The sequence below is a fragment of the Panulirus ornatus genome, chromosome 26, assembly GCF_036320965.1.
Source record: "Panulirus ornatus isolate Po-2019 chromosome 26, ASM3632096v1, whole genome shotgun sequence".
Classification (NCBI taxonomy): domain Eukaryota; kingdom Metazoa; phylum Arthropoda; class Malacostraca; order Decapoda; family Palinuridae; genus Panulirus; species Panulirus ornatus.
The window spans coordinates 1,763,888-1,788,726 of record NC_092249.1 but is presented as its reverse complement, the minus strand read 5'-3'; the positions used below and the strand labels follow the sequence as shown (position 1 = coordinate 1,788,726).

The following is a 24,839-nucleotide window of genomic DNA, read 5'->3' as shown; positions in this document are numbered from 1 at the left end:
AAGCTGGTGACTGAGTTTGGTAAAGTGTGTGAGAGAAGAAAGTTGAGAGTAAATGTGAATAAGAGTAAGGTTATTAGGTACAGTAGGGTTGAGGGTCAAGTCACTTGGGAGGTAAGTTTGAATGGAGAAAAACTGGAGGAAGTGAAGTGTTTTAGATATCTGAGAGTGGATTTGGCAGCGGATGGAACCATGGAAGCTGAAGTGAGTCATAGGGTGGGGGAGGGGGCAAAAATTCTGGGAGCCTTGAAGAATGGGTGGAAGTCAAGAACATTATTTCGGAAAGCAAAAATGGGTATGATTGAAGGAATAGTGATTCCAACAATGTTGAATGGTTGTGAGGCGTGGGCTATGGATAGAGTTGTGCGCAGGAGGGTGGTTGTGCTGGAAATGAGATGTCTGAGGACAATATGTGGTGTGAGGTGGTTTGATCGAGTAAGTAATAATAGGGTAAGAGAGATGTGTGGTAATAAAAAGAGTGTGGTTGGTGAGAGCAGAAGAGGGTGTTTTGAAATGGTTTGGTCACATGGAGAGAATGAGTGAGGGAAGATTGACCAAGAGGATATATATGTCAGAGGTGGAGGGAATGAGGAGAAGTGGGAGACCAAATTGGAGGTGGAAAGATGGAGTGAAAAAGATTTTGAGTGATCGGGGGGCTGAACATGCAGGAGGGTGAAAGGCGTGCAAGCAATAGAGTGAATTGGAACGATGTGGTATACCGGGGTCGACATGCTGTCAATGGATTGAACCAGGGCATGTGAAGCGTCTGGGGTAAGCCATGGAAAGTTCTGTGGTGCCTGGATGTGGAAAGGGAGCTGTGGTTTTGGTGCATTATTACATGACAGCCAGAGACTGAGTGTGAACGAATGTGGCCTTTGTTGTCTTTTCCTAGTGCTACCTCACACACATGAGAGGGGAGGGGTTGTTATTTCATGTGTGGCGGGGTGGCGATGGGAATGAATAAAGGCAGACAGTATGAATTATGTACATGTGTATATATGTATATGTCTGTGTGTATATACATGTATACGTTGAGATGTATAGGTATGTATATTTGTGTGTGTAGATGTGTATGTATATACATGTGTATGTGGGTGGGTTGGGCCATTCTTTCGTCTGTTTCCTTGCGCTACCCCACTAACGCGGGAGACAGTGACAAAGCAAAATAAATAGATAAATATTGTATATTTTATTTATATTTATTATACTTAGTTGCTGTCTCTCATGTTAGCAAGGTAGTGCAAGGAAACAGACAAAAGAATGGCCCAACCCATCCACATACGCATGTATGTACATAGACGCCCACATGCACATATACATACCTATATATTTCAACATACATATACATACACAGACATATACATATATACAACTGTACATATTCATACTTGCTGCCTTCATCCATTCCCGTCGCCACCCCACCACACATGAAAAACAGCACCCCCGTGTGCATGAGGTAGCGTTAGGAAAAGACAACAAAGGCCAAATTCATTCACACTCAGTCTCTAGCTGTCATGTGTAATGCACCGAAACCACAGCTCCCTTTCCACATCCAGGCCCCACAAAACTCTCCATGGTTTGCCCCAGACACTTCACATGCCCTGGTTCAATCCATTGACAACACATCAACCCTGGTATACCACATCGTTCCAATTCACTCTATTCCTTGCATGCCTTTCACCCTCCTGTATGTTCAGGCCCCAATCACTCAAAATCTTTTTCGCTCCATCCTTCCACCTTCAATTTGGTCTCCCACTTCTCGTTCCCTCCACCTCTGACACATATATCCTCTTTGTCAATCTTTCCTCACTTATTCTCTACGTGTGACCAAACCATTTCAGTACACCCTCCTCTGCTCTCTCAACCACACTCTTTAAATTACCACACATCGCTCTTACCCTTTCATTACTTACTCGATCAAACCACCTCACACCACAAACATTTTATTTCTTCAAACATTTTATTTCCAACGCATCCACCCTCCTCTGCACAACCTTAGCTGTATCCTATGCCTCACAACCATATAACATTGTAGGAACCACTGTTCCTTCAAACACCCATTTTTGCTCTCTGAGATAATGTTCTCGCCTTCCACACATTTTTCAATGCTCCCTGAACCTTTGCCCTCTCCCCCCACCCTGTGACTCACTTCCGCTTCCATGGTTCCATCCACTGCAGAATCTATTCCCAGATATCTAAAACACTTCACTTCCTCCAGTTTTTCTCCATTCAAACTTACCTCCCAATTTACTTTATAGTGATGGGTGATTTGAATGCAAAGGTGAGTAATGTAGCAGTTTAGGGTGTAATTGGTTTACATGGGGTGTTCAATGTTGTAAATGGAAATGGTTAAGAGCTTTTAGATTTGTATGCTGAAAAAGGACTGGTGAGTGGGAATAACTGATTTAAAAAGAGAGATATACATAAGTATACATATGTAAGTAGGAGAGATGGAGCATTACTGGATTACGTGTTAATTGATAGGCACATGAAAGAGAGAGTTTTAGATGTTACTGTGCTAAGAAGGGCAACTGTAGGGATGTCTTATCACAATCTTGTGGAGGCAAAGGTGAAGATTTGTAGAGGTTTTTAAAAAAGAAGAGAGAATGTTGGGGTGAAGAGAGTGGTGAGAGTAAGTGAGCTTGGAAAGGAGACGTGTGTGAGGAAGTACCAGGAGAGATTGAGTGCAGAATGGAAAAAGGTGAGAGCAAATGACGTAAGGGGAGTGGGGAAGGAATGGGATGTATTTATGGAAGCAGTGATGGCTTGTGCAAAAGATGCTTGTGGCATGTTGCTTGTGGCAGATTAGAAAGGGTAGTGAGTGGTGGGAATTAAGAAGTACGATTATTAGTGAAAGAGAAGCGAGAGGCATTTGGACGATTTTTGTAGGGAAATAGTGCGAATGATTGGGAGATGTATAAAAGAAAGAGGCAGGAGGTCAAGAGAAAGGTGCAAGAGGTGAAAGAGAGGGCAAATGAGAGTTGGGGTGAGAGAGTATAATTGAATTTTAGGGAGAATAGATAGATGTTTTGGAAGGAGGTAAATAAAGTGCATAAGACAAGAGAACAAATGGGAACATCGGTGAAGGGGGTTAATGGGGAGGTAATAACAAGAAGTGGTGAAATGATGAGATGGAGTGAGTATTTTGAAGGTTTGTTGAATGTGTTTAATGATAGAGTGGCAGAAATAGGGTGTTTTGGTCGAGATGGTATGTGAAGTGAGAAGGTCAGGGAGAATGTTTTGGTAAATGGAGAGGAGGTAGTGAAAGCTTTGCAGAAGATGAAAGCCAGCAAGGCAGCGGGTTTGGATGGTATTGGAGTGGAATTAAATAAAAATGGGGATGACTGTGTTGTTGACTAGTTGGTAAGGATATTCAGTGTATGTATGGTTCATGGTGAAGTGCCTGAGGATTGGTGGAATGCATGCATAGTGCCATTGTACAAAGGCAAAGGGAATAAAGGTGAGTGATCAAATTACAGAGATATAAGTTTGTTGAGTATTCCTGGGAAATTATATGGGAGGGTATTGATTGAGTGGGTAAAGGCATGTACATAGCATCAGATTGGGGAGGAGCAGTGTGGTATCAGAAGTGGTAGAGGATGTTTGCTTTGAAGAATGTATGTGAGAAATACTTAGAAAAACAGTGGGATTTGTATGTAGCATTTATGGATCTGGAGAAGGTATATGATAGAGTTGATAGAGATACCTTGTGGAAGGTATTAAGTTTATATGGTGTGGGAGGTAAGTTGCTAGAAGCAGTGAAAAGTTTTTATCAAGGATGTAAGGCATGTGTACGAGTAGGAAGAGAGGAAAGTGAGTGGTTCCCAGTGAATGTCGGTTTGCGGCAGGGGTGCGTGATGTCTCCATGGCTGTTTAATTGTTTATGGATGGGGTTCTCAGGGAGGTGAATGCAAGTATTTTGGAGAGAAGGCCAAGTATGCAGTCTGTTGTGGATGAGAGAACTTGGGAAGTGAGTCGTTGTTGCTCGCTGATGATACAGCACTGGTGGCTGATTTGGGTGAGAAACTGCAGAAGTTGGTGAACTGAGTTTGGTAGAGTGTGTGAAAGAAGAAAGCTGAGAATGAATGTGAATAAGAGCAAGATAATTAGGTTCAGCAGGGTTGAGGGACTAATGAATATATCATGAAAAAAATCTTGAATTTAGGGCAGTGTCGGGAGAATATTGAACCATTATTTAATTGTATGGAGTTAACATAGGGCTATATGAACTCAGAAATTATTATAGAAAGGATAAATGTTAATCAGTTTTACTCAGTATGTTCAGTACTTTGGGTATCTATGGTTGCTGAGGTCTATTCCTGTTTTACAGTATAACATTTCATTGGATGAATAAACTAAAATTAGAATTTATGGTTTTAGTCATTCAACTGTTGTTAAAAAGAAATTGATCTAGATGTGCGCTTGTGCAAAGCACTGGTAATTTCATGACAGCTCGACATTATATGTTGATAAACCTCTGTGTTTTTTTAGATAGGAAAGTCATATTTTTACTGCAAGTGAAATTGAATGTCATAAAGAGTTTATACTAATAAACTTTTTTCTCCAGGATCCATCAGTAGCAGAGATCCGACCGGGCAAAGAAACTACTATAGAGATCGTCAAGGAGAAGATGGGACTTGGACTATCCATTGTAGGAGGCTCAGATACACTTCTGGTGAGTAAAGTTAAGATCTCTGTTTCTTCTGTGAAACTTTCTGAGAATATAGTTAATTCATTTCATTTTGTTTACTGTTAGACAGGTTTTGTAGTGATTAATTGATTTTTTCATACTTCCTTGTGTATTTTCCTAAATGTCTGACATTTTTGCAATCATTTGCTGTGATACTGTCATCTCAGCAAGTAATGTTTTATGTACTCTATATACTATATACTTTCCTTCACTCTGATTTTTTGTATTATCTAGGTTTTGACCTTTACATTTTCAAGTTTTCCCCATCCTTGTCAGAATACTTTGTTTGGAGAAAGAAGATCATGTACAGCTATTAATTTATTTACAATATGTAGTGTACAATATATCAGACATACTTTAGCTCATTGTGACGTGTGTAAGTGTAGGCAATTGAAGGTAGATGTGAATAAAAGTAGGTAGCAGTTGGTAGGCTGCCACTAACCAGAAAGGTGTATTACCAGTACTACCCACTTGGATATCAGGAGGGTTAGTAATGGGTGCAATGTGAGCCAGCACTTCAGTGGCTGTCAAATTGCACTCCTCTGACCCAGGTATCTGTTTTTTCTTTCTGCCTCGTCCACATGTGAAATGCTGCCATTTTGTCCACAAACATACACTCTCTCCTTGTCACACATAACGTTTAACAGCACCTAACTAACACATTCTTCATTACTCTAGATTTTCCTGCAGAGTGCTATGTGCTAACCCTGCCATTTGGCAAAATGGTAGGAGCAATAGATAGAAGTAAGATTGATTTTCTAGGTATTCAGGCAGCTGTATTTGTTTTCCAGTTTTATTATGATATGTGGCATTTTATTTTGTATGTACAGGATTAATCTTAGTATTGATTCTTTGTCTCTAAATTTGTTTCAGTTTCTTTAATGTATTGGTTATGAATTATAACCCCATTTTTGAACTGATGGTTGCCTGTATTCCTAATTGAAAACTATTCTCCTATCTAGAAAACGTTTGATGAAAGTTCAGTTTTTCATTAATTTACATAGCAAGAGATATGTGTTGACCTGTCACCCTGCCTAGGTGTTTAGTCTCCTCTTCCTGTAAGCATTGCATACAGCACTCTTTTGAGTGCCTTTTATCCTTAAGGTACCGTAGAAAAAAGATTGTCCAAAGAGCCTAAGCTTTGCTCTATGGTGGCAGCAGCTTTAAGTGCATCTGCCAGCCATCCAGCCTGATGTGTGAAGCTTAAGACTTTTTTTTTAACATGGTACTTTTTTTTAAGTAGGAATTAGATGTGTCTGTATTTTACCCAGACTATTGTGCAGAATTCTTCCATAAATATGCAAATAGTTCTTATTTTATCATATACTTCTAAATGTTGAATGTTTTGTGTCTTTAGTTTAGCAAAAAGAATAACTGTGTCTTGAGTTGCAACTGATATGTGGGAACTCATACAATACATAAAGCCTATGAGAGATGTATATTGTTGAGATTTGGAGAGAAATTTTTAAGGATGTCATAAAGTTATTTTAGTGCCCTTCATATGTAAGTAAAAAAATACTGATCATTCTTTTCTTTTCTTCCATGCACATCTACAAAATAGAGAGTAAGTATATTGCAGTTTATTTTTCATGGCTTTAAACATGCTTGATGCACTTGATAGATTGTAAATGCTAGCTAAGGGTCATTTTATTTGTCGAACCAGTATTTAACATGTTTAGATTTTGGCCATTTGAAAGAAAAGATTATTAAAGCTAGTTTGCTTCTCATGTGCTGATACCAAGGCAATGGAAAACTTTTTCGTCTCAGTAATCATGTATGAGAAATTGACTGTGTGACCTGAAATTTCAGGGGGCCCTTGAAAAAGATGAATGGTTTAGCAGATTGATCCAGAAAAATTATTGCCATCTGAGATGAATTTGTGGATTTTTTGAGTGTTGTGAATTTAATATGAAATACCACTACTTAAAAAAAGTTCTCAAGAGCCATCATGTATCTGACGTGATCATTCAAAACGAGAGGTTTTTGCATGTTTTTGAGATGTTATGGCTGGTGCTGTGCTGTTGTTTATTGTTGCATATTTATGATATTTTGGTTGTATATTTATGAAGGCTTTTACACTTACAGGGCCCAATCCCTTAGCCTTTTATTTTTGTTACAATTGTTATTAAATTTTTTCATAGTACTTTCACCTCCTCTCCAGTTAGCTTCTTTCATGTGTTCATTGCTGTTACTGTAGCAGTATCATACCTTTCCAGATTTTTAATTCATATTTCGTTGTTTTGTCTTGGGAGAGCCATTGAACTAGTGTCAATGAAATGTTTTGATTCAGTGTCATGAAGTCCTTTACAAAACTCGAGAGATAAATTGCCTTTTTTTTTTTTTTTTTTTTTTTTTTTTTTTTTTTTGCTGATGCGGTTAGGTCCAAGGCTAATACTGTCCTCTTCAAGTTGGTTAGATGCTCACCATTTTAGTTTATTTAGCATCTTTTTTTGTCTTGTAGTGGGATAAATGTGTTAGTAATACATTCTTGAATAAGTCTAACTTCTGAAGTAAAGATCTCTACAAGCATCTCCCCCCCCCCCCCTTTTTTTTTCAAATATACATGCTCTTTCATATTTTAGTCAGGTTGCATCATTATAGACAACTGAAGCTTTGAGAAAAACTCTTCTCTTAGGTCTGTCTTCTTTTCATACTTTTGAAAAGTAATGATACATGAGTGGAGTATTTCTAGTTCCCCTTCTTTACTCATACTTTGTTGCCTTTTATATCATGCAGGAGATAGGAATGGGATGATACTTTCAATGTTCTCCTGTGTTGAATCAGAGCAGTGCAATTGGTTAAGGAAGACTGGCTAGCTCAGAGGGTCCGTTTGAGTGTCAGAAATTGATTGAGGTCCATTCCATCCCACCTATTTTCAATGCTGATTCTAGACCTGGGTCTTTTGGTAGCCATTTCTCCAACATTTGTAGTCGTAGACACAGCCTTTCCTTTATTGAAGTACCATTTGTCCTTCCATTCTCTCTCTCTCTCTCTCTCTCTCTCTCTCTCTTTCTCTTTCTCTCTCTCTCTCTCTCTCTCTCTCTCTCTCTCTCTCTCTCTCTCTCTCTCTCTCTCTCTCTCTCTCTCTCTCTCTCTCTCTCTCTCTCTCTGTGTTAGATTCAACTTTTCCTTTTTTAAACACCATCTTTCTCTCTTGATTTGCTTCTTAGCTTTGAAATCCAGTAGTCCAAACCTTCCTGTCCTCTTCACTATCAAATCTTGAATTTGAACCTCAACCTATCTTTGTGCTACAAGGATGGTATTTGTGCTTACTGTAGTCCAAAAATGCTGATTGCTTTTTTTGTGGATCTCAAGCCTCCCAACTTTGAAAGTATGTCACAAAATACTGTTACCCTCTATAGCTTTGCTTTTACATGTTGACAGTGCAGATTATAGTTCTAGAGAAAAGTATGCTATACTGGGTATTTTCTTGTTCACCATTTCCCACTCAAGCAAGGTAGTGCTAGCAATATGCAACAAATGGCCTCATCTGCTCAATCCACTGTCATACATAATGCACCAAACCCAGAGCCACAAGGCCACAGTCAGGCCCCACAGACCTTTCCCTGGTTTCCCCTGACTGCTACATATAAAGTTATTTTTTTTCATTTATTTATGTATATAATGCCTTCTGTTAGACATCATGTCACCTGTATACCACAGTACTCCTGTTTGCTGCATCACTTGCATGTTCAGACCCAGAACACTCTCAGCATTTTTTCACCTCATTCCTTGATCTCCTCCTTGGTTGTCCCTTTTTCTTGTTCCTTCCATCTCTGCAACATGCATAACCCTTAAGTCAGTCTCTTCTTACTCATTCTCTCCACATGTCCAAAACCAGCTATCTCGTACGTACTCTTTTTATCACCTTACCTCTCTTACCATATCATTTGTTAGATCAGTCCTTTTCATGCCACATTTTGTCCTCAATCATTTCATCTCCAGTACATCACCCTCTTCTGTACTTTGTCATTCTATGGCACATGACTTATAGCCATGCTACACCATTGGGACTACTATACCAGCAGACTTACCCATCTTTACCCTCACAGATAGTGACCTTTCTTTTCACACATTCCACATTGTGCCCAGGACCTACATCCTACATCCCCTAGTTATTTGTAACATTATTAGCGTTGGTGTGAAAACAACTTGACTGGGTTCAGTCCAGGACTGTCTGCACTTTCATGTAGAGAAATATTCATATTTGCTCATTGAAGGGGAATTAAGTGTTCATTCTTTAAATATTTAATTTTTTCAAATTTTAGGGTGCTATAATCATCCATGAAGTGTATCCTGATGGTGCAGCAGCAAAGGATGGTCGACTTAAGCCTGGTGACCAGATTCTTAATGTCAATAATGAAAACTTTAGAGATATAACTCATCAAAAAGCTTTAAGTGTTCTACGGCAAACGCCATCAAAGGTAAGGGTATAATGAGTAAATCACAGTTTCCTAATTTACCCATTTTCTCATTACTCATAATTGTATTCATGCTAATCATGTTGGGCATTTCCTTATCAAAATTGTGTATTATTATGAATGGGAATTTAGCAGGAAATACAGTTATTTTAGCAATTTTGTAATACTGTAATCTCCTGAACTACATGTTTCTCTTTTTTCTGTTGTTAATGGTAAACTTTATTCTTGTGGTTTAAATGAAAGATTTAAATTTAAGATTAAAATTTGTAGGCCCATAAGCATGTTGTTTACAGGGATATTACTATACAAATATTGATTTTTAAAAAAATTATGTTTAGTTTATTTTCCTTTATACCAGCTCAATTATGTGGTCATAAGTCAGAAAATGAAACGACACATATCTTAGTTCAGTTGTTGTAGTAATTTTGAAAATTGCTAAAGTTTGACTGCATCTTCAGTCATTTTCTGTTTTGTAGCTTTGTGTTTGGCATTGGGCACATCAGTTAGATCACATAGAAAAAATGAAAGTGAATCTTTTTGAGACATTGAGTTGTGTTCTTATATAGTTTCTCCAGGATCCTGATAAAGTTAGGCATTAAAGCTTTGTGAAAAGAGGGGAGGTGGTGAAAACCTTGTTTGAGATAGAGTGTGGCAAAGCAGTAGGATTGCAGTTAAATTTCTAAAGAAAAGGGGTAACAGTGTTACTGATTAGTTAGTCTGGATTTTCATTGTATGTATGGCTCAAGTTGAGGTGCCAGAGGATTGGCAAAAAGCCTGTTTCTTGAAATTTTATAAATGCAAGGGGGAAAAAAGTAAATTGTATGGGAGAGCAATAGTGATAAGGTGGTGGCACGCAATGAGCAGAAAATTGGGAAAGAACTGTGTGACTGCTAGTAGTAGAGGATGTCTGGATATTACCCTTGTTGAATCTGTAAAAAAATACAAAGAGAAAGGGAAGGACATGTATATGGCATTTATGGATCTGAAGAAAGCATATGACATAGTTGATAAAGATGCTTTATGAAAGATGTTACAAATGTATGGTGTTCGCAGAAAACTACTTGAAGCGGTGAGGAGTGTCTGTGGAGAGTAAGGCATGTTTGTGAGTTGGAAGAAAGGAGGGTGTATCATTCTTGGTGAATTTGGATCTGTGGCAAGGATGCGTATATCACCATGGCCGTTTAACCCATTAGAGGCGGGCAACTTTTTATTCTTTTTTTATACATCCGTGTAATGCGGCATATTTTAGGAATAATACAGTATCAAGGAATAAGCCAGTACATACATAAATCGATAAAATTGGATGACAAATGAAGGCAAGAGGTGTATCTTATGCGATACTGTATCATAGCTGGCTGTGGGAGGAGGGGATGAGTGCTTGGAACCTTCCTTCCCTCCTCCCATTGTCTCGGCTAATATTGACATTGATGCCGGCTGGGCAAGCATGGGTGGTTGTTTACAAGCATGTCCAAACAGAAAGCATGATAGTACATTTCAGAGATGCCACATCACCCAATTTTGCCATACAATTACAGCAAGATAGCCTGACGTTATGTGACGTTGCCTGCCTACTACTGTACAAACATTACTACATAACAGCTAATACTGGCACTGACTGTGGATCAGCAAGTGAGGGTAGCTGTTTATAGTTATGGGTAAACAGAGGTCATGGTAGTAGATGACAGTGATGCCACATCTTTATAGATAGGATGGTAAGGGAGGTAGATGCAAGGATCTTGCAAGAGAGGAGCAGATTTGAAGTTTTATGGGGATGGGAAGCTTAGGAGATGAATCAGTAACTGCTTGTTGATGACATGGCTCTTGTAGCAAACTCAAGTGAAAAACTGAAGATGGTGGTGTCTAAGTTTGGGAGAAAGTGTGAAAGGAAAACATTGAATCAAGGCATGTGTATGGGGGTGGGTTGGGCCATTTCTTTCGTCTGTTTCCTTGCGCTACCTCGCAAACGCGGGAGACAGCAAAAAAAAAAAAAAAAATAAAAAATAAAAAAAAATAAAAGCAAGGAATTAGGTTTAGCAGTGAATGGAGACAGGTTACTTGGATTGTGAATTTGACTGGAGAGAGCTGGGAGACAGTACCGTGCTTAGGCATATGGGAATGGATATGGTTGTAAATGGAACCATAGGAGTAGAAGTGAGCCATAGGGTGGGTAGGGAATCAGAGGTCTTAGGTGCATTGGGAATTTGTGGAGAGAGAGGTGATTGCCCTTAAGGGCAAAGATGGGCATGTTTGATGGTATGGCAGTCCTGTCAGCATTGTATAGTTGCAAGCCATGGCTCTTAGACTGTAATGTAAAGGATTTGGTAGATATGTTGGGAATGAAATATTTGTGGACAATAGTTTGTGTGAGGAGGGTTGATCAAATAAGAAATTACACAAAAAAAGAAGATTAGTAGGAAAGGGAGTATGTTTAGGAGAGCTGCAGAGGGTGTGCTGAAATGGTTTGGACCTGTGGAGAGGATGAGTGAGGAAAGGATGACTTAGAAGTTATGCATATTAGTAGTGGAAGGAAGAAGGAAAAGGGGAGAACCAAGGAGATGTTAGGATGGAATAAAAGATGTTTTGAGGGCTTGTAGCCACATACAGGAAGATATGAGGTGTGCAGGAGATAGAGCGATGTAGTTTACTTTTTGTCATTTGGCTGACTAGGGCATATGAAGCTGTCTGCTAAAACCCCAGAAAGTTCTTTGGTTCCTGGTTGTGGGTAGGAGGTTCTTTTCCAGTGCATTACACATCACACCTAGTGAATAGATGTTAGCAAATGTAGTCTCTGTTCATCTGTTCTTGGTGTTGCCTCACTAATGTGAGAAACGGCAAGCTAGTAGTAAAAAACTTATTCTTTGCACATGATAACATTGTCATGAGTTGCTTTTCAGAAATTATTCTCCCTTACAGTGTTAAGATTGTTATTGTATTTTGTGGACATTGAACTTTAGTTGATGATATATAGTCAGACACTAGCAATTTGTTGTTGTAACATAAAAATTGGAGTCCCTATGAATTGTTTTATTATTTTGTTTATTTCTGAAAAGGTTGTTTTCTGTCTTTATATTTATTTTATAAGTAATGCTTATGATTTTGTGTGTGTTTAGTGAACTGGTTTATTATTTTCTATTCCTAGATTTATTTATTTTTTTTTTTCCCTTTATGGTAAAGGACACAGATAAGGTAAGAAATTAATTTGAATTTGGTAATTAATCTATGTAGTTAATTTTGTAATGTACCCATAACCATTGTGAAATTAAGCGTAATTGAATAATGAAAATTTGAAATATTTTTGCTTGATACAAATTTGTCATGGGCTCATAAACCATACTTTAGTAGCAGAAGGAAGCATACGTTGTTTGAGTAATTACAAGTGTTGAAGGTCAGTTTTATGATAATGGAATTTTGTTGACTTCGTAAGTGAGGTGTATGAGCCAGATGACTTCTCAAAGTAGGGAAGTATTGCAGTTTTGCTAGATTCTGCTTGAAATGCTAAAATAAACTTTCCTTGATATTCAGAATGTCTTAGAATACGTAGAAGAATTTCTGGTAACTAATTAGAAGTTTATCAGAATAATAGGTAGTAACATAGTAACTATCCCTGGGGATAGGGAAGAAAGAATACTTCCCACGCATTCCTCACGTGTTGTAGAAGGCGACTAAAGGGGACGGGAGCGGGGGGCTGGAAACCCTCCCCTCCTTGTATTTTAACTTTCTATAAGGGGAAACAGAAGGAGTCATGCTGGGAGTGCTCATCCTCATCAAAGGCTCAGATTGGGGTGTCTAAATGTGTGTGGATGTAACCAAGATGTGAAAAATGGAGAGATAGGTAGTATGTTTGAGGAAAGAAACCTGGATGTTTTGGCTCTGAGTGAAATGAAACTGTAGGGTAAAGGGGAAGAGTGGTTTGGGAATGTCAGGGGTTAGTGAGAAGACAAGAGCAAGGGAAGGAGTAGCCCTACTCCTGAAACAGGAGTGGTGGGAGTATGTGATAGAGTGTAAGAAAGTAAACTCTAGATTGATATGGGTAAAACTGAAAGTAGATGGAGAGAGAGGGGTGATTATTGGTGCTTATGCACCTGGGCATGACAAGAAAGATCATGAGAGGCAAGTGTTTTGGGAGCAACTGGGTGAGCGTGTTAGTAGTTTTGATGCACGAGACCGGGTTATAATGATGGGTGATATGAATGCAAAGGTGAGTAATGTGGCAGTTGAGGGCATAATTGGTGTACATGGGGTGTGTTCAGTGTTGTAAATGGAAGTGGTGAAGAGCTTGTAGATTTATGTGCTGAAAAAGGACTGGTGATTGGGAATACCTGGTTTAAAAAGAGAGATATACGTAAGTATACATATGTAAGTAAGAGAGATGGCCAGAGAGCGTTATTGGATTACGTGTTAATTGATAGGCGCGAGAAAGAGAGACTTTTGGATGTTAATCTGCTGAGAGGTGCAACTGGAGGATCTCTGATCATTATCTTGTGGAGGTGAGGGTGAAGATTTGTAGAGGTTTTCAGAAAAGAATAGAGAATGTTGGGGTGAAGAGAGTGGTGAGAGTAAGTGAGCTTGGGAAGGAGACTTGTGTGAGGAAGTACGAGGAGAGACTGAGTACAGAATGGAAAAAGGTGAGAACAAAGGACATAAGGGGAGTGGGGGAGGAATGGGATGTATTTAGGGAAGCAGTTATGGCTTATGCTAAAGATGCTTGTGGCATTAGAAGCGTGGGAGGTGGGCAGAGTAGAAAGGGTAGTGAGTGGTGGGATTTAGAAGTAAGATTGTTAGTGAAAGAGAAGAGAGAGGCATTTGGATGATTTTTGCAGGGAAATAATGCAAATGAGTGGGAGATGTATAAAAGAAAGAGGCAAAAGAAAGAGAAAGGTGCAAGAGGTGAAAAAGAGGGCAAATGAGAGTTGGGGTGCGAGAGTATCATTAAATTTTAGGGAGAATAAAAAGATGTTTTGGAAGGATGTAAATAAAGTGCATAAGACAAGGGAACAAATGGGAACTTCAGTGAAGGGGGCTAATGGGGAGGTGATAACAAGTAGTGGTGATGTGAGGAGATGGAGTGAGTATTTTGAAGGTTTGTTGAATGTGTTTGATGATAGAGTGGCAGATATAGGGTGTTTTGGTCGAGGTGGTGTGCAAAGTGAGAGGGTTAGGGAGAATGATTTGGTAAACAGGGAAGAGGTAGTAAAAGCTTTGCAGAAGATGAAATCCAGCAAGGCAGCGGGTTTGGATGGTATTGCAGTGGAATTTATTAAAAAAGAGGGTTACTGTATTGTTGACTGGTTGGTAAGGTTATTTAATGTATGTATGACTCATGGTGTGGTTTCAGAAGTGGTAGAGGATGTGTGGATCAGGTGTTTGCTTTGAAGAATGTATGTGAGAAATACTTAGAAAAGCAAATGGATTTGTATGTAGCATTTATGGATCTGGAGAAGGCATATGATAGAGTTGATAGAGATGCTCTGTGGAAGGTATTAAGAATATATGGTGTGGGAGGCAAGTTGTTAGAAGCAGTGAAAAGTTTTTATCGAGGATGTAAGGCATGTGTACGTGTAGGAAGAGAGGAAATTGATTGGTTCTCAGTGAATGTAGGTTTGCGGCAGAGGTGTGTGATGTCTCCATAGTTGTTTAATTTGTTTATGGATGGGGTTGTTAGGGAGGTGAATGTAAGAGTTTTGGAAAGGGGGGCAAGTATGCAGTCTGTTGTGGATGAGAGAGCTTGGGAAGTGAGTTAGTTGTTGTTCGCTGATGATACAGCGCTGGTGGCTGATTCGTGTGAGAAACTGCAGAAGCTGGTGACTGAGTTTGGTAAAGTGTGTGAAAGAAGAAAGCTGAGAGTAAATGTGAATAAGAGCAAGGTTATTAGGTACAGTAGGGTTGAGGGTCAAGTCAATTGGGAGGTAAGTTTGAATGGAGAAAAACTGGAGGAAGTAAAGTGTTTTAGATATCTGGGAGTGGATTTGGCAGCGGATGGAACCATGGAAGCTGAAGTGAATCATAGTGTGGGGGAGGGGGCAAAAATTCTGGTAGCATTGAAGAATGTGTGGAAGTCGAGAACATTATCTGGGAAAGCAAAAATGGGTATGTTTGAAGGAATAGTGGTTCCAACAATGTTACATGGTTGCGAGGCGTGGGCTATAGATGGAGTTTTGCGCAGGAGGGTGGATGTGCTGGAAATGAGATGTTTGAGGACAATTTGTGGTGTGAGGTGGTTTGATCGAGTAAGTAATGATAAGGTAAGAGAGATGTGTGGTAATAAAAAGAGTGTGGTTGAGAGGGTAGAAGAGGGTGTGGTCACATGGAGAGAATGAGTGAGGAAAGATTGACCAAGAGGATATATGTGTCAGAGGTGGAGGGAACGAGGAGAAGTGGGAGACCAAATTGGAGGTGGAAAGATGGAGTGAAAAAGATTTTGAGTGATTGGGGCCTGAACATGCAGGAGGGTGAAAGGCGTGCAAGAAGTAGAGTGAATTGGAACGATATGGTACACTGGGGTCGATGTGCTGTCAATGGATTGAACCAGGGCATGTGAAGTTCTGTGGGGCCTGGATGTGGAAAGGGAGCTGTGGTTTCAATGCATTATTACATGACAGCTAGAGACTGAGTGTGAACGAATGTGGCCTTTGTTGTCTTTTCCTAGTGCTACCTCGCACACATGAGGGGGGAGGGGGTTGTTATTTCATGTGTGGCGGGGTGGCGATGGGAATGAATAAAGGCAGACAGTATGAATAATGTACATGTGTATATATTTATATGTTTGTGTGTGTATATATATGTATAAGTTGAGATGTATAGGTATGTATATTTGCATGTGTGGACGTGTATGTATATACATGTGTATGTGGTAGGGTTGGGCCATTCTTTCATCTGTTTCCTTGTGCTATCTCACTAACACGGGAGAGAGCGACAAAGCAAAATTAATATATGAAATATAGTAACTACAGTATTTAGTTTCATAAGTGTTGACTGTTCTGTAAAAGTGTGTGCTCTTCATGATAATTCATAAACTTTTATAAATGGAGCTTTATTTGTATTGACTTGATTCTTTACCTTTGGTGAAATGCACTAGTGAGATTAATTTGTGTTCATATACAGATGATCCCTTATTTATGGAAGACTTTACATATGGAAATCTGACTCTATGCAGATTCTCTCATAACTCAAATACAATATTTTTTGAGACACGGAAAAATTCAAGTTAGTAGCAGAAGTGCTAAGTAGCACATATAGAGGAATATGGCAGAGGTATGCATTGGGCAGGCAGTATATTCCCCAAGGTGTGCATCTTGCATAAACAGTGACTTGGTTACATATACATATATATAGACATGTACATATTCATACTTGCTCACCTTCACCCATAGGAAACAGCACAGATGCACGAAGGATAGGAAAAAAGACAACATACACATTCTCTTCTTCACACCCAATTGCCATCCCCTTCATCAGCAAGGTAGCACTTGGAAACAGACAAAGAAAGGCCACATCAGCTCACACTCATTATCTAGCTATCACATGTAATGCACCAAAACCACAGCTTCCTATCCACTTGCAGGCCCCCTAGTCCTTTCTATGATTTACCCAAGATGTTTTACATGCCCTGGTTCATTCTATAGACAGCATGTTGACCCTAATATACCACATCATTCCAGTTCACTCTGTTCCATGCATGCCTTTCACCTCTCTGCATGTTTAAGCCCCGATCACTCAAAATCTTTTTCACTCCATTCTTCCATCTCCAATTTGGTCTACCAGTTCTTGTTCCCTCCACTTCTGACACATACATCCTCTTTGTCCACCTTTCCTCACTCATCCTCTCCATTTGTCCAGACCATTTCAGCACACCCTTTTCTGCTATCTCATCCACACTCTTTTATTACCACACATTACTCTTACCCTTTTATTATTTACTCAACCGTACCACCTCACACCACATATTGTCCTCATATATTTCATTTCCAACACATCCACCCTCCTCTCCCAAAGCCTGTGTATAGCCCATGCTTCGCAGCCATATAGTATTGTTGAAACTACTATTCCTTCAAACATACCCATTTTTGCCCTCTTGAGATAACATTCTCTCTTCCACACATTCTTCATCGCTTCCAGAACCTTCGCCCTCCTCCCCCACCCAATTTTTCACTTCCTCCAATTTTTCCCTATTCAGACTTTCATCCCAACTAACTTGTCCCTTAACCCTGCTAAACCTAATAACCTCTCAACTTTCTCCTTTTACACATTCCTCCAAACTCAGTCACCAGCATATGCAGTTTTTTACTCAAATCAGCTATCAGTGCTGTGCTGTATCAAAGGTGAACAATAACTGAGTCACTTCCTAGACCCATTCATCCCCAGCAGACTGCATACTTGCACCTCTTTCCAAGACTTGCACTTACCTCCCACAGTACTTCATCTATAAACAAACAACCATGGTGAAATCACACACCCTTGCCCCACACCTACTTTCACTGGGAACCATTCATTCTCTTCTCTTCCTGCTTGTACACACACCTTGCACCCTTGATAAAAAGCTTTTGCTGCTTCTTGCTGCTTACCTCCCATACCATATGCTCTTAAGCCCTTCCACAAAGCATCTTTGTCAACCCTATTATATGCCATTTCCTGATCCATAAATGCCACATGCTAATCCATGTTTTCATAAGTATTTCTCACACACATTCTTCAAAGCAAACACCTGATCCACACATCCTCTACCACTTCTGTAGCCACAATGCTCCTCCCATACAACTTACCAGGTATGCTCAACAAACTTATGCCTCTTTAGTTTGAACACTCATCTTTATCCCCTTTACAATGGTACTATACATGCATTCTGCCAATTCTCAGGCACTTCACCGTTCCATACATACATACATAAATTCAACTGTAACACCATTGACTTTCTTCACCTTGCTGCATTTCATCTTTCGTAAGGCTTTCACACACACACACACACACACACACACTTTACTCACTTTCTTAATGAAATCCCTCATCACTAATACCACGCTCTTGAATCAGAACTACAGACACAATCATGTGCCCCCAAAACATTTGTCTCTCATTGTCATCCTTCACATGTCTGGGTGTACAAGCTGTAGTAATCACCTACTTTTCATAATCCACTTTCATTTTTGCCCACATCAGTCTGGAGCCAACTTCTTTACCTTCTTTACACATTCCCACAACTCCTCCTTTGACAGAAGTGCAATCCTTTCCTTCGCTGATGTCATATTTACTGTATTTACCATAGGTTAAAATGGTGGTTTACCGTGAAGAAGGAACCCAGAAGGAAGAAGACCTCTATGACACCATCACCGTCCAGCTCACAAAGAAATCGGGTAAAGGTCTTGGTCTTTCAATAGTGGGCCGCAAAAATGGACCAGGAGTTTTCATATCTGATGTGGTAAGAATTTTCTTTTTCAGTTTCATCCAAATGGCAATTATTTAGAGATGCCAACCTTTACAATGCAGTGTATAACCCTTTTTTGAATAGATGTATGCACATTGCAGATAAAAGTCAAAATTTGCACAAAGTTTAAGTTACTATAATGTGATATATTAATAGACTGAAGATAAATACAGATAGTTTGGATGACATTGCAGCACATTGACATTTGTGATATGTGGTGCTTTTTCAGTCCTATTACTTCAATTTCAATTTGTAATATTTCAAATTTAGCCATATAGAATGATGCTCTTGTCCCATGGTCAGGACACTTGGGCAATGAAATAATTGCATGCAGGTATGTTTCAGCAAATTCAGACATGAATGCAAAATCTAGATTGTACCTTGGTTCATTCTGAGAAATTAATGTCTTTACTTTCACAAGAAAGATTTTGCACATTAACTCACTTGTACTGAATAACATACTAACACATCTGCATTTAAATGTCAAGAAATCACATTAGTGAAGTACTCATTCAGCCAGACAAAAGTACCATCCATCTTGTTTTAAACAATATGAATGCTTCCATCCATGAAAAAGAATACTGCCAGAATTGTGTTGACAAACCTGAAACTACGCTAATTGACATCTTTGTTGCAGCGGTTAGTATTGCTGCCTGTAACTCGTTCATAGGCTACTTAGTGTTGAGCCAGTTTAGGTTTGAATCTTGGTAGCGGCAGCTGGCCCACAGTCAATCCAGCTGTTTGTTATCACCTTTAGGGCTGGTCAATAAATTTGATGCTGGGTTTACTTTTTTTTATTTATTTATTTATAGTTACTTAAGAAACAGTGTCCATGAAACAGTTTTGGTTTTATCAGGACTTTTCTAAAGGTTCTTGCAGCCTTAGATTGAGCTGTTTCTGGTAGGAGGGAAACTTATATTCCTCTGGAGTGAGAAGTTCTTTGATGAGACTTTACTCCAGTGATACAACCTTACTAAAGGTGAATTTCCACTCATGGTGTATTCTCAAGCAAGTAGGGTCTTTAAACACTGGCAAAGTAGGGTTTACACCGATAAGATAGTGTGTGAAAACAAGAGAACAAAGTGGAACACCAGTGAAGGGGACAAATGGTGTGGTAACAGGTAGTGATGATGTGAGTATTTTGAAGAGCTGTTGAATGTGCTTGATGATAGGATGGTACATGTTGGGTGTTTGGGAAGGGGAGGTGTGTAAAGTGAGAGAGTCATGACAAGTGTTGTGGTGAAGAGAAGAGGTAATGGAAGATGAAATGAACTTGGTGGCTAGATCGGATAGTATTGCTGTTGAATTTCTCAAGAAAGATATTTTGCAAGGAGATAGATGGTATGCAAAAAACAGAACAAATGGGAACATAAATGAAGGGGGCAAACAGGTATTGATGAAGTGAGAAGATGGACCAAGTAATTTGAAGGACTTTTGAACGTGTTAGATGATAGTGTGTTTGTGATGGATGGGGATATGTGCAAAGTGTGAGAGTCATGGCAAGTGGTGTGATGAAGAGGTGTTGAAAGATGAAATTTGACATGGTGGATGGTATTTCAGTTGTATACATATGTTTTTTTTATATTTCATGCATTTTATTCTATCTCTTATGGGGCGGGATGACATCGGGAATGGATGACAGTGACCAAGTTTGAATGTATACATGTTATTCATTATTTTATTATACTTAATTGCTGCTGTTTCCTGCATCAGCAAGGTAGCACCAGGAAACAGACGAAGAATGGCCCATCCACTCATACATACATATTTATGCATAAACACCCGTATACACACATATACATATACTTTTTGTTTTTTTTCATACTATTCGCCATATCCCACAATAGCGAGGTAGCGTTAAGAACAGAGGACTGGGCCTCCCAGGGAATATCCTCACCTGACCCCCTTCTCTGTTCCTTCCCCTGGGGAAAAAAAACAAAAAAAACGAGGGGAGGATTTCCAGCCCCCCGCTCCCTTCCCTTTTAGTCGCCTTCTACGACACGCAGGGAATACGTGGGAAGTATTCTTTCTTCCCCATCCCCAGGGATTATATATACATATACATATGTATATATACACAAAAAAAGGCCACATCCAGGCCCTACAAAACTTTCCATGGTTTACCCCAGACGCTTCACATTCCCTGGTTCAATCCATTAACAGCGCGTCTACCCCGGTATACCTCATCATTCTAATTCACTCTATTCCTTGCACGCCTTTCACCCTCCTGCATGTTCAGGCCCCGATTGCATAAATCTTTTTCACTTCATCCTTCCACCTCCAATTTGGTCTCCCACTTCTCCTCATTCCCTCCACCTCTGACACATATATCTTCTTTGTCAATCTTTCCTCACTCATTCTCTCCATGGGATCAAACCATTTCAATATGCCCTCTTCTGCTTTCTCAACCACACTCTTTATTTTCACACTTCTCTCATACCCTTTCATTACTTACTCGATGAATCCACTTCACACCTTATATTGTCCTCAAACATCTCATTTCCAACACATCCACCCTCCGCACAACCCCTATCTATACCCCATGCCTCGCAACCATATAACATTGTTGGAACCACTATTCCTTCAAACATACCCGTTTTTGCTCTCTTAAGATAATGTTCTTGCCTTCCACACATTCTTCAACACTCCCAGAACCTTCGCCCCCTCCCCCACCGTGTGGCTCTTCCACTTCCATGGTTCCATCTGCAGCTAAATCCACTCCCAGATATCTAAAACAATTCCCTTCCTCCAGTTTTTCTCCATTCAAATTTACCTCCCAATAACTTGTCCCTCAACCCTACTCAACCCTACCTTGCTCTTATTCAATTTACTCTCAGCTTTCTTATTTCACACACTTTGCCAAACTCGGTCACCAACTTCTGCAGCTTCTCACCCGAATCATATATATGTATAGGTGTGTCCATATATGTATATATTATGTGTGTATGTGAGTGGATGTGCCTTTCTTCATCTGTTTCGTAGAGCCACCTCACTAATGTGGGAAACAGCAATCAAGTATGCAGGGGCATATCTAGGGGAAATAGCGCCTATGGAAAGCACTGATATTGCGCCCCTGGCTTAACTAAAAATGTACATCCAGTGGATGTATATAAAAGTATATGCAGTGTAATTATAAACTGTTGAAGAGTTAGGTCAAACTTAGATTTATAAATAGACTTAAAGTTAAAGACTTATTTGATCAAAATTGTAACGTAGAAGTGGTAATACAACTGATATTAGCAAAATATTGCTGTAGTAGGTGCCCCTGGCTTGATTAGAAATGTACATACAGTGGATGTATATAAAAATATATACATTGTAATTATAGACTATTGAAGAGTTAGGCCAAACTTGAATTTATATAAGCTCTCAAAGAATTAAAGTTAAAGACATACGTGATCAAAATTGTACCGTAGAATCGTTATTGTAACTGCTAGTAGCAGTTATACTTGAAAAGTAGACGAGTTTTTTTTATCTCACAAAACCAAAACGTAAAAAATATGGATTTTCTTGAAAATTTCAGCATTGATGCTTTTAAGTATGCTGAATAAGAATCTGTGGTCAAAACATAAAATTTCATGTATTTAATCAAGTAATTAGCATATTAATATAAGTAATCCAAGTGGTAATTAAAAGCTTAATAATAGGAAATGCAGTCTTTTGATTCAAAATACTTAATCAGCATATAGAGTAACATCTATACGCGATTTTCATTAAAATCTGAAGAAGTTGAAACTGGTCAAAATTTCAGCATAGATACTCTTACGTATGCTGAATAAGAAACTTTGGTCAAACCCTAAAACTTTGTGTAATTAGTCGAGTGATTATTATTATAATTAATCCAAGTGGTAATTAAAGGCTTAATAATATGTAATCAGCATATAGAATGACATCTATACCCAGATTTACATTAAAATCTGAAGTTGAAAATCTGGGCAAAATGCAAGGCTTGGTTTTTTCTTGATTTTGTTGAAAATATGGATTTATTTGAAAATTGCATCATAGATGCTATTAAGTATGCTGAATAAGAATCTGTGGTCAAAACGTAAATATTCGTGTAATTAGTCGAGACATTAGCATATGAATGTTATGATTAATCCAAGTGATAGTTAAAGGCTTAATAATACGAAATGCAGCCCCTTGACTCGAAATACTTAATCACCATATAGAATAACATCTATACCCAGATTTTCATTAACATCTGAAGAAGTTGCTTGGATTTTTTTTTTTTTTTTTTTTTTTTAACATGGATTTTCTTAAAAATTTCAGCATAGATGTTTTTAAGTATGCTCAATAAGAATCTGTTGTCAAAACCTAAAAACTTGTGTAATTAGTTAAGTAATTTGCATATTAATATAATCCAAATGGTAATTAAAGGCTTAATAATACAAAATGCAGTCTTTTGACTCGAAATACTTAATCATCATATAGAATAATATCTATACCCAGATTGTCATTGAAATCTGAAGAAGCTTAAAATCTGAGCAAAATTATATATTTTTTTTTATTATACTTTGTCGCTGTCTCCCGCGTTTGCGAGGTAGCGCAAGGAAACAGACGAAAGAAATGGCCCCCCCCCCCCATACACATGTATATACATACGTCCACACACGCAAATATACATACCTACACAGCTTTCCATGGTTCACCCCAGACGCTTCACATGCCTTGATTCAATCCACTGACAGCACGTCAACCCCGGTATACCACATCGCTCCAACTCACTCTATTCCTTGCCCTCCTTTCACCCTCCTGCATGTTCAGGCCCCGATCACACAAAATCTTTTTCACTCCATCTTTCCACCTCCAATTTGGTCTCCCTCTTCTCCTCGTTCCCTCCACCTCCGACACATATATCCTCTTGGTCAATCTTTCCTCACTCATTCTCTCCATGTGCCCAAACCATTTCAAAACACCCTCTTCTGCTCTCTCAACCACGCTCTTTTTATTTCCACACATCTCTCTTACCCTTACGTTACTCACTCGATCAAACCACCTCACACCACACATTGTCCTCAAACATCTCATTTCCAGCACATCCATCCTCCTGCGCACAACTCTATCCATAGCCCACGCCTCACAACCATACAACATTGTTGGATTTTTCTTGATTATTTTGAAAAATTAGATTTTCTTGAAAAATTTCAGCATAAATGCTTTCATGTTTTCTAAATAAGAATCTCTAATCACCATATGGAATACCATTTATACCCAGATCTTCATTAAAATCTTAAGTAGTTGAAAATCTCAGCCAAATATTTTTGGATTTTTCTTGATTTTTTTGAAAATTTCAGAATAGATGCTTTCACGTCTGCTGAATAAGAATCTGTGGTCAAAACCTAAAAATTCGTGTAATTAGTCGAGTAATTAGCTCATTGATATTATTGTACTTGATTTAAGTGGTAATTAAGCACTTAATTTTAGGAAATGTAGTCTTTTGACTCGATATCCTTAATCACCATACAGGATACCATTTATACCCAGATTTTCATTAAAACCTGAAGTTGAAAATCTGAGCCAAATATTTTGCCTTCGATTTTTATAGATTTTTGAAAAAATGGATTTTCTTGAAAATTTCAGCATAGATGCTTTTACGTCTGCTGAATAAGAATCTATGGTCAAAACGTTAAAATTCATGTAATTAGTCGAGTAATTAGCATATTAATATTATTGTAATTTAAGTGGTAGTTAAGCACTTAATTTTAGGAAATGCAGTCTTTTGACTCTATATCCTTAATCAGCATACAGAATACTATTTATACCCAGATTTTCATTAAAATCTGAAGAAGTTAAAAATCAGAGCCAAATATTTTGCCTTCGATTTTTCTAGATTTTTTTGAAAAAATAGATTTTCTTGAAAATTTCAGCATAGATGATTTTACATCTGCTGAATAAGAATCTGTGGTCAAAACCTAAAAATTCATGTAATTACCCGAGTAATTAGCATATTAATAATGTAATTAATCTAAGTGGTAATTAAGCGCATGATTTTAGGAAGTACAGTCTTTTGACTCAATATCCTTAATCACCATATAGAGTACCGTTTATACTCAGATTTTCATTAAAATCTGAAAAAGTTGAAAATCTGAGCCAAATGGTATAGAATACCATTTGTTCTCAGATTTTCATTAAAATCTGAAGAAGTAGAAAATCTAAGCCAAATATTTTGCAAGTCCTTGGATTTTTCTTGATTTTTTTGAAAAAATAGATTATCCTCAAAATTTCAGCATAGATGCTTTTACGTCTCGTGAATAAGAATCTGTGGTCAAAACCTAAAAATTTCTGTAATTAGTTAAGTAATTAGCATATTAAT

At 38.5% G+C, this 24,839-nt stretch overlaps 1 protein-coding gene across 1 annotated transcript in view; it reads left to right on the top strand.

Moving 5' to 3' along the window:
• The window catches only part of LOC139757455 (multiple PDZ domain protein-like), a 963,136-nt gene that overhangs the window by 905,429 nt on the left and 32,868 nt on the right, over positions 1-24,839 (top strand). The window contains exons 43-46 of the mRNA XM_071677982.1: positions 4,565-4,672; positions 8,956-9,111; positions 12,283-12,294; positions 18,368-18,520. Of these exons, the coding sequence (XP_071534083.1) occupies positions 4,565-4,672; positions 8,956-9,111; positions 12,283-12,294; positions 18,368-18,520 (429 nt within the window). The remainder of the gene's footprint in view (positions 1-4,564; positions 4,673-8,955; positions 9,112-12,282; positions 12,295-18,367; positions 18,521-24,839) is intronic.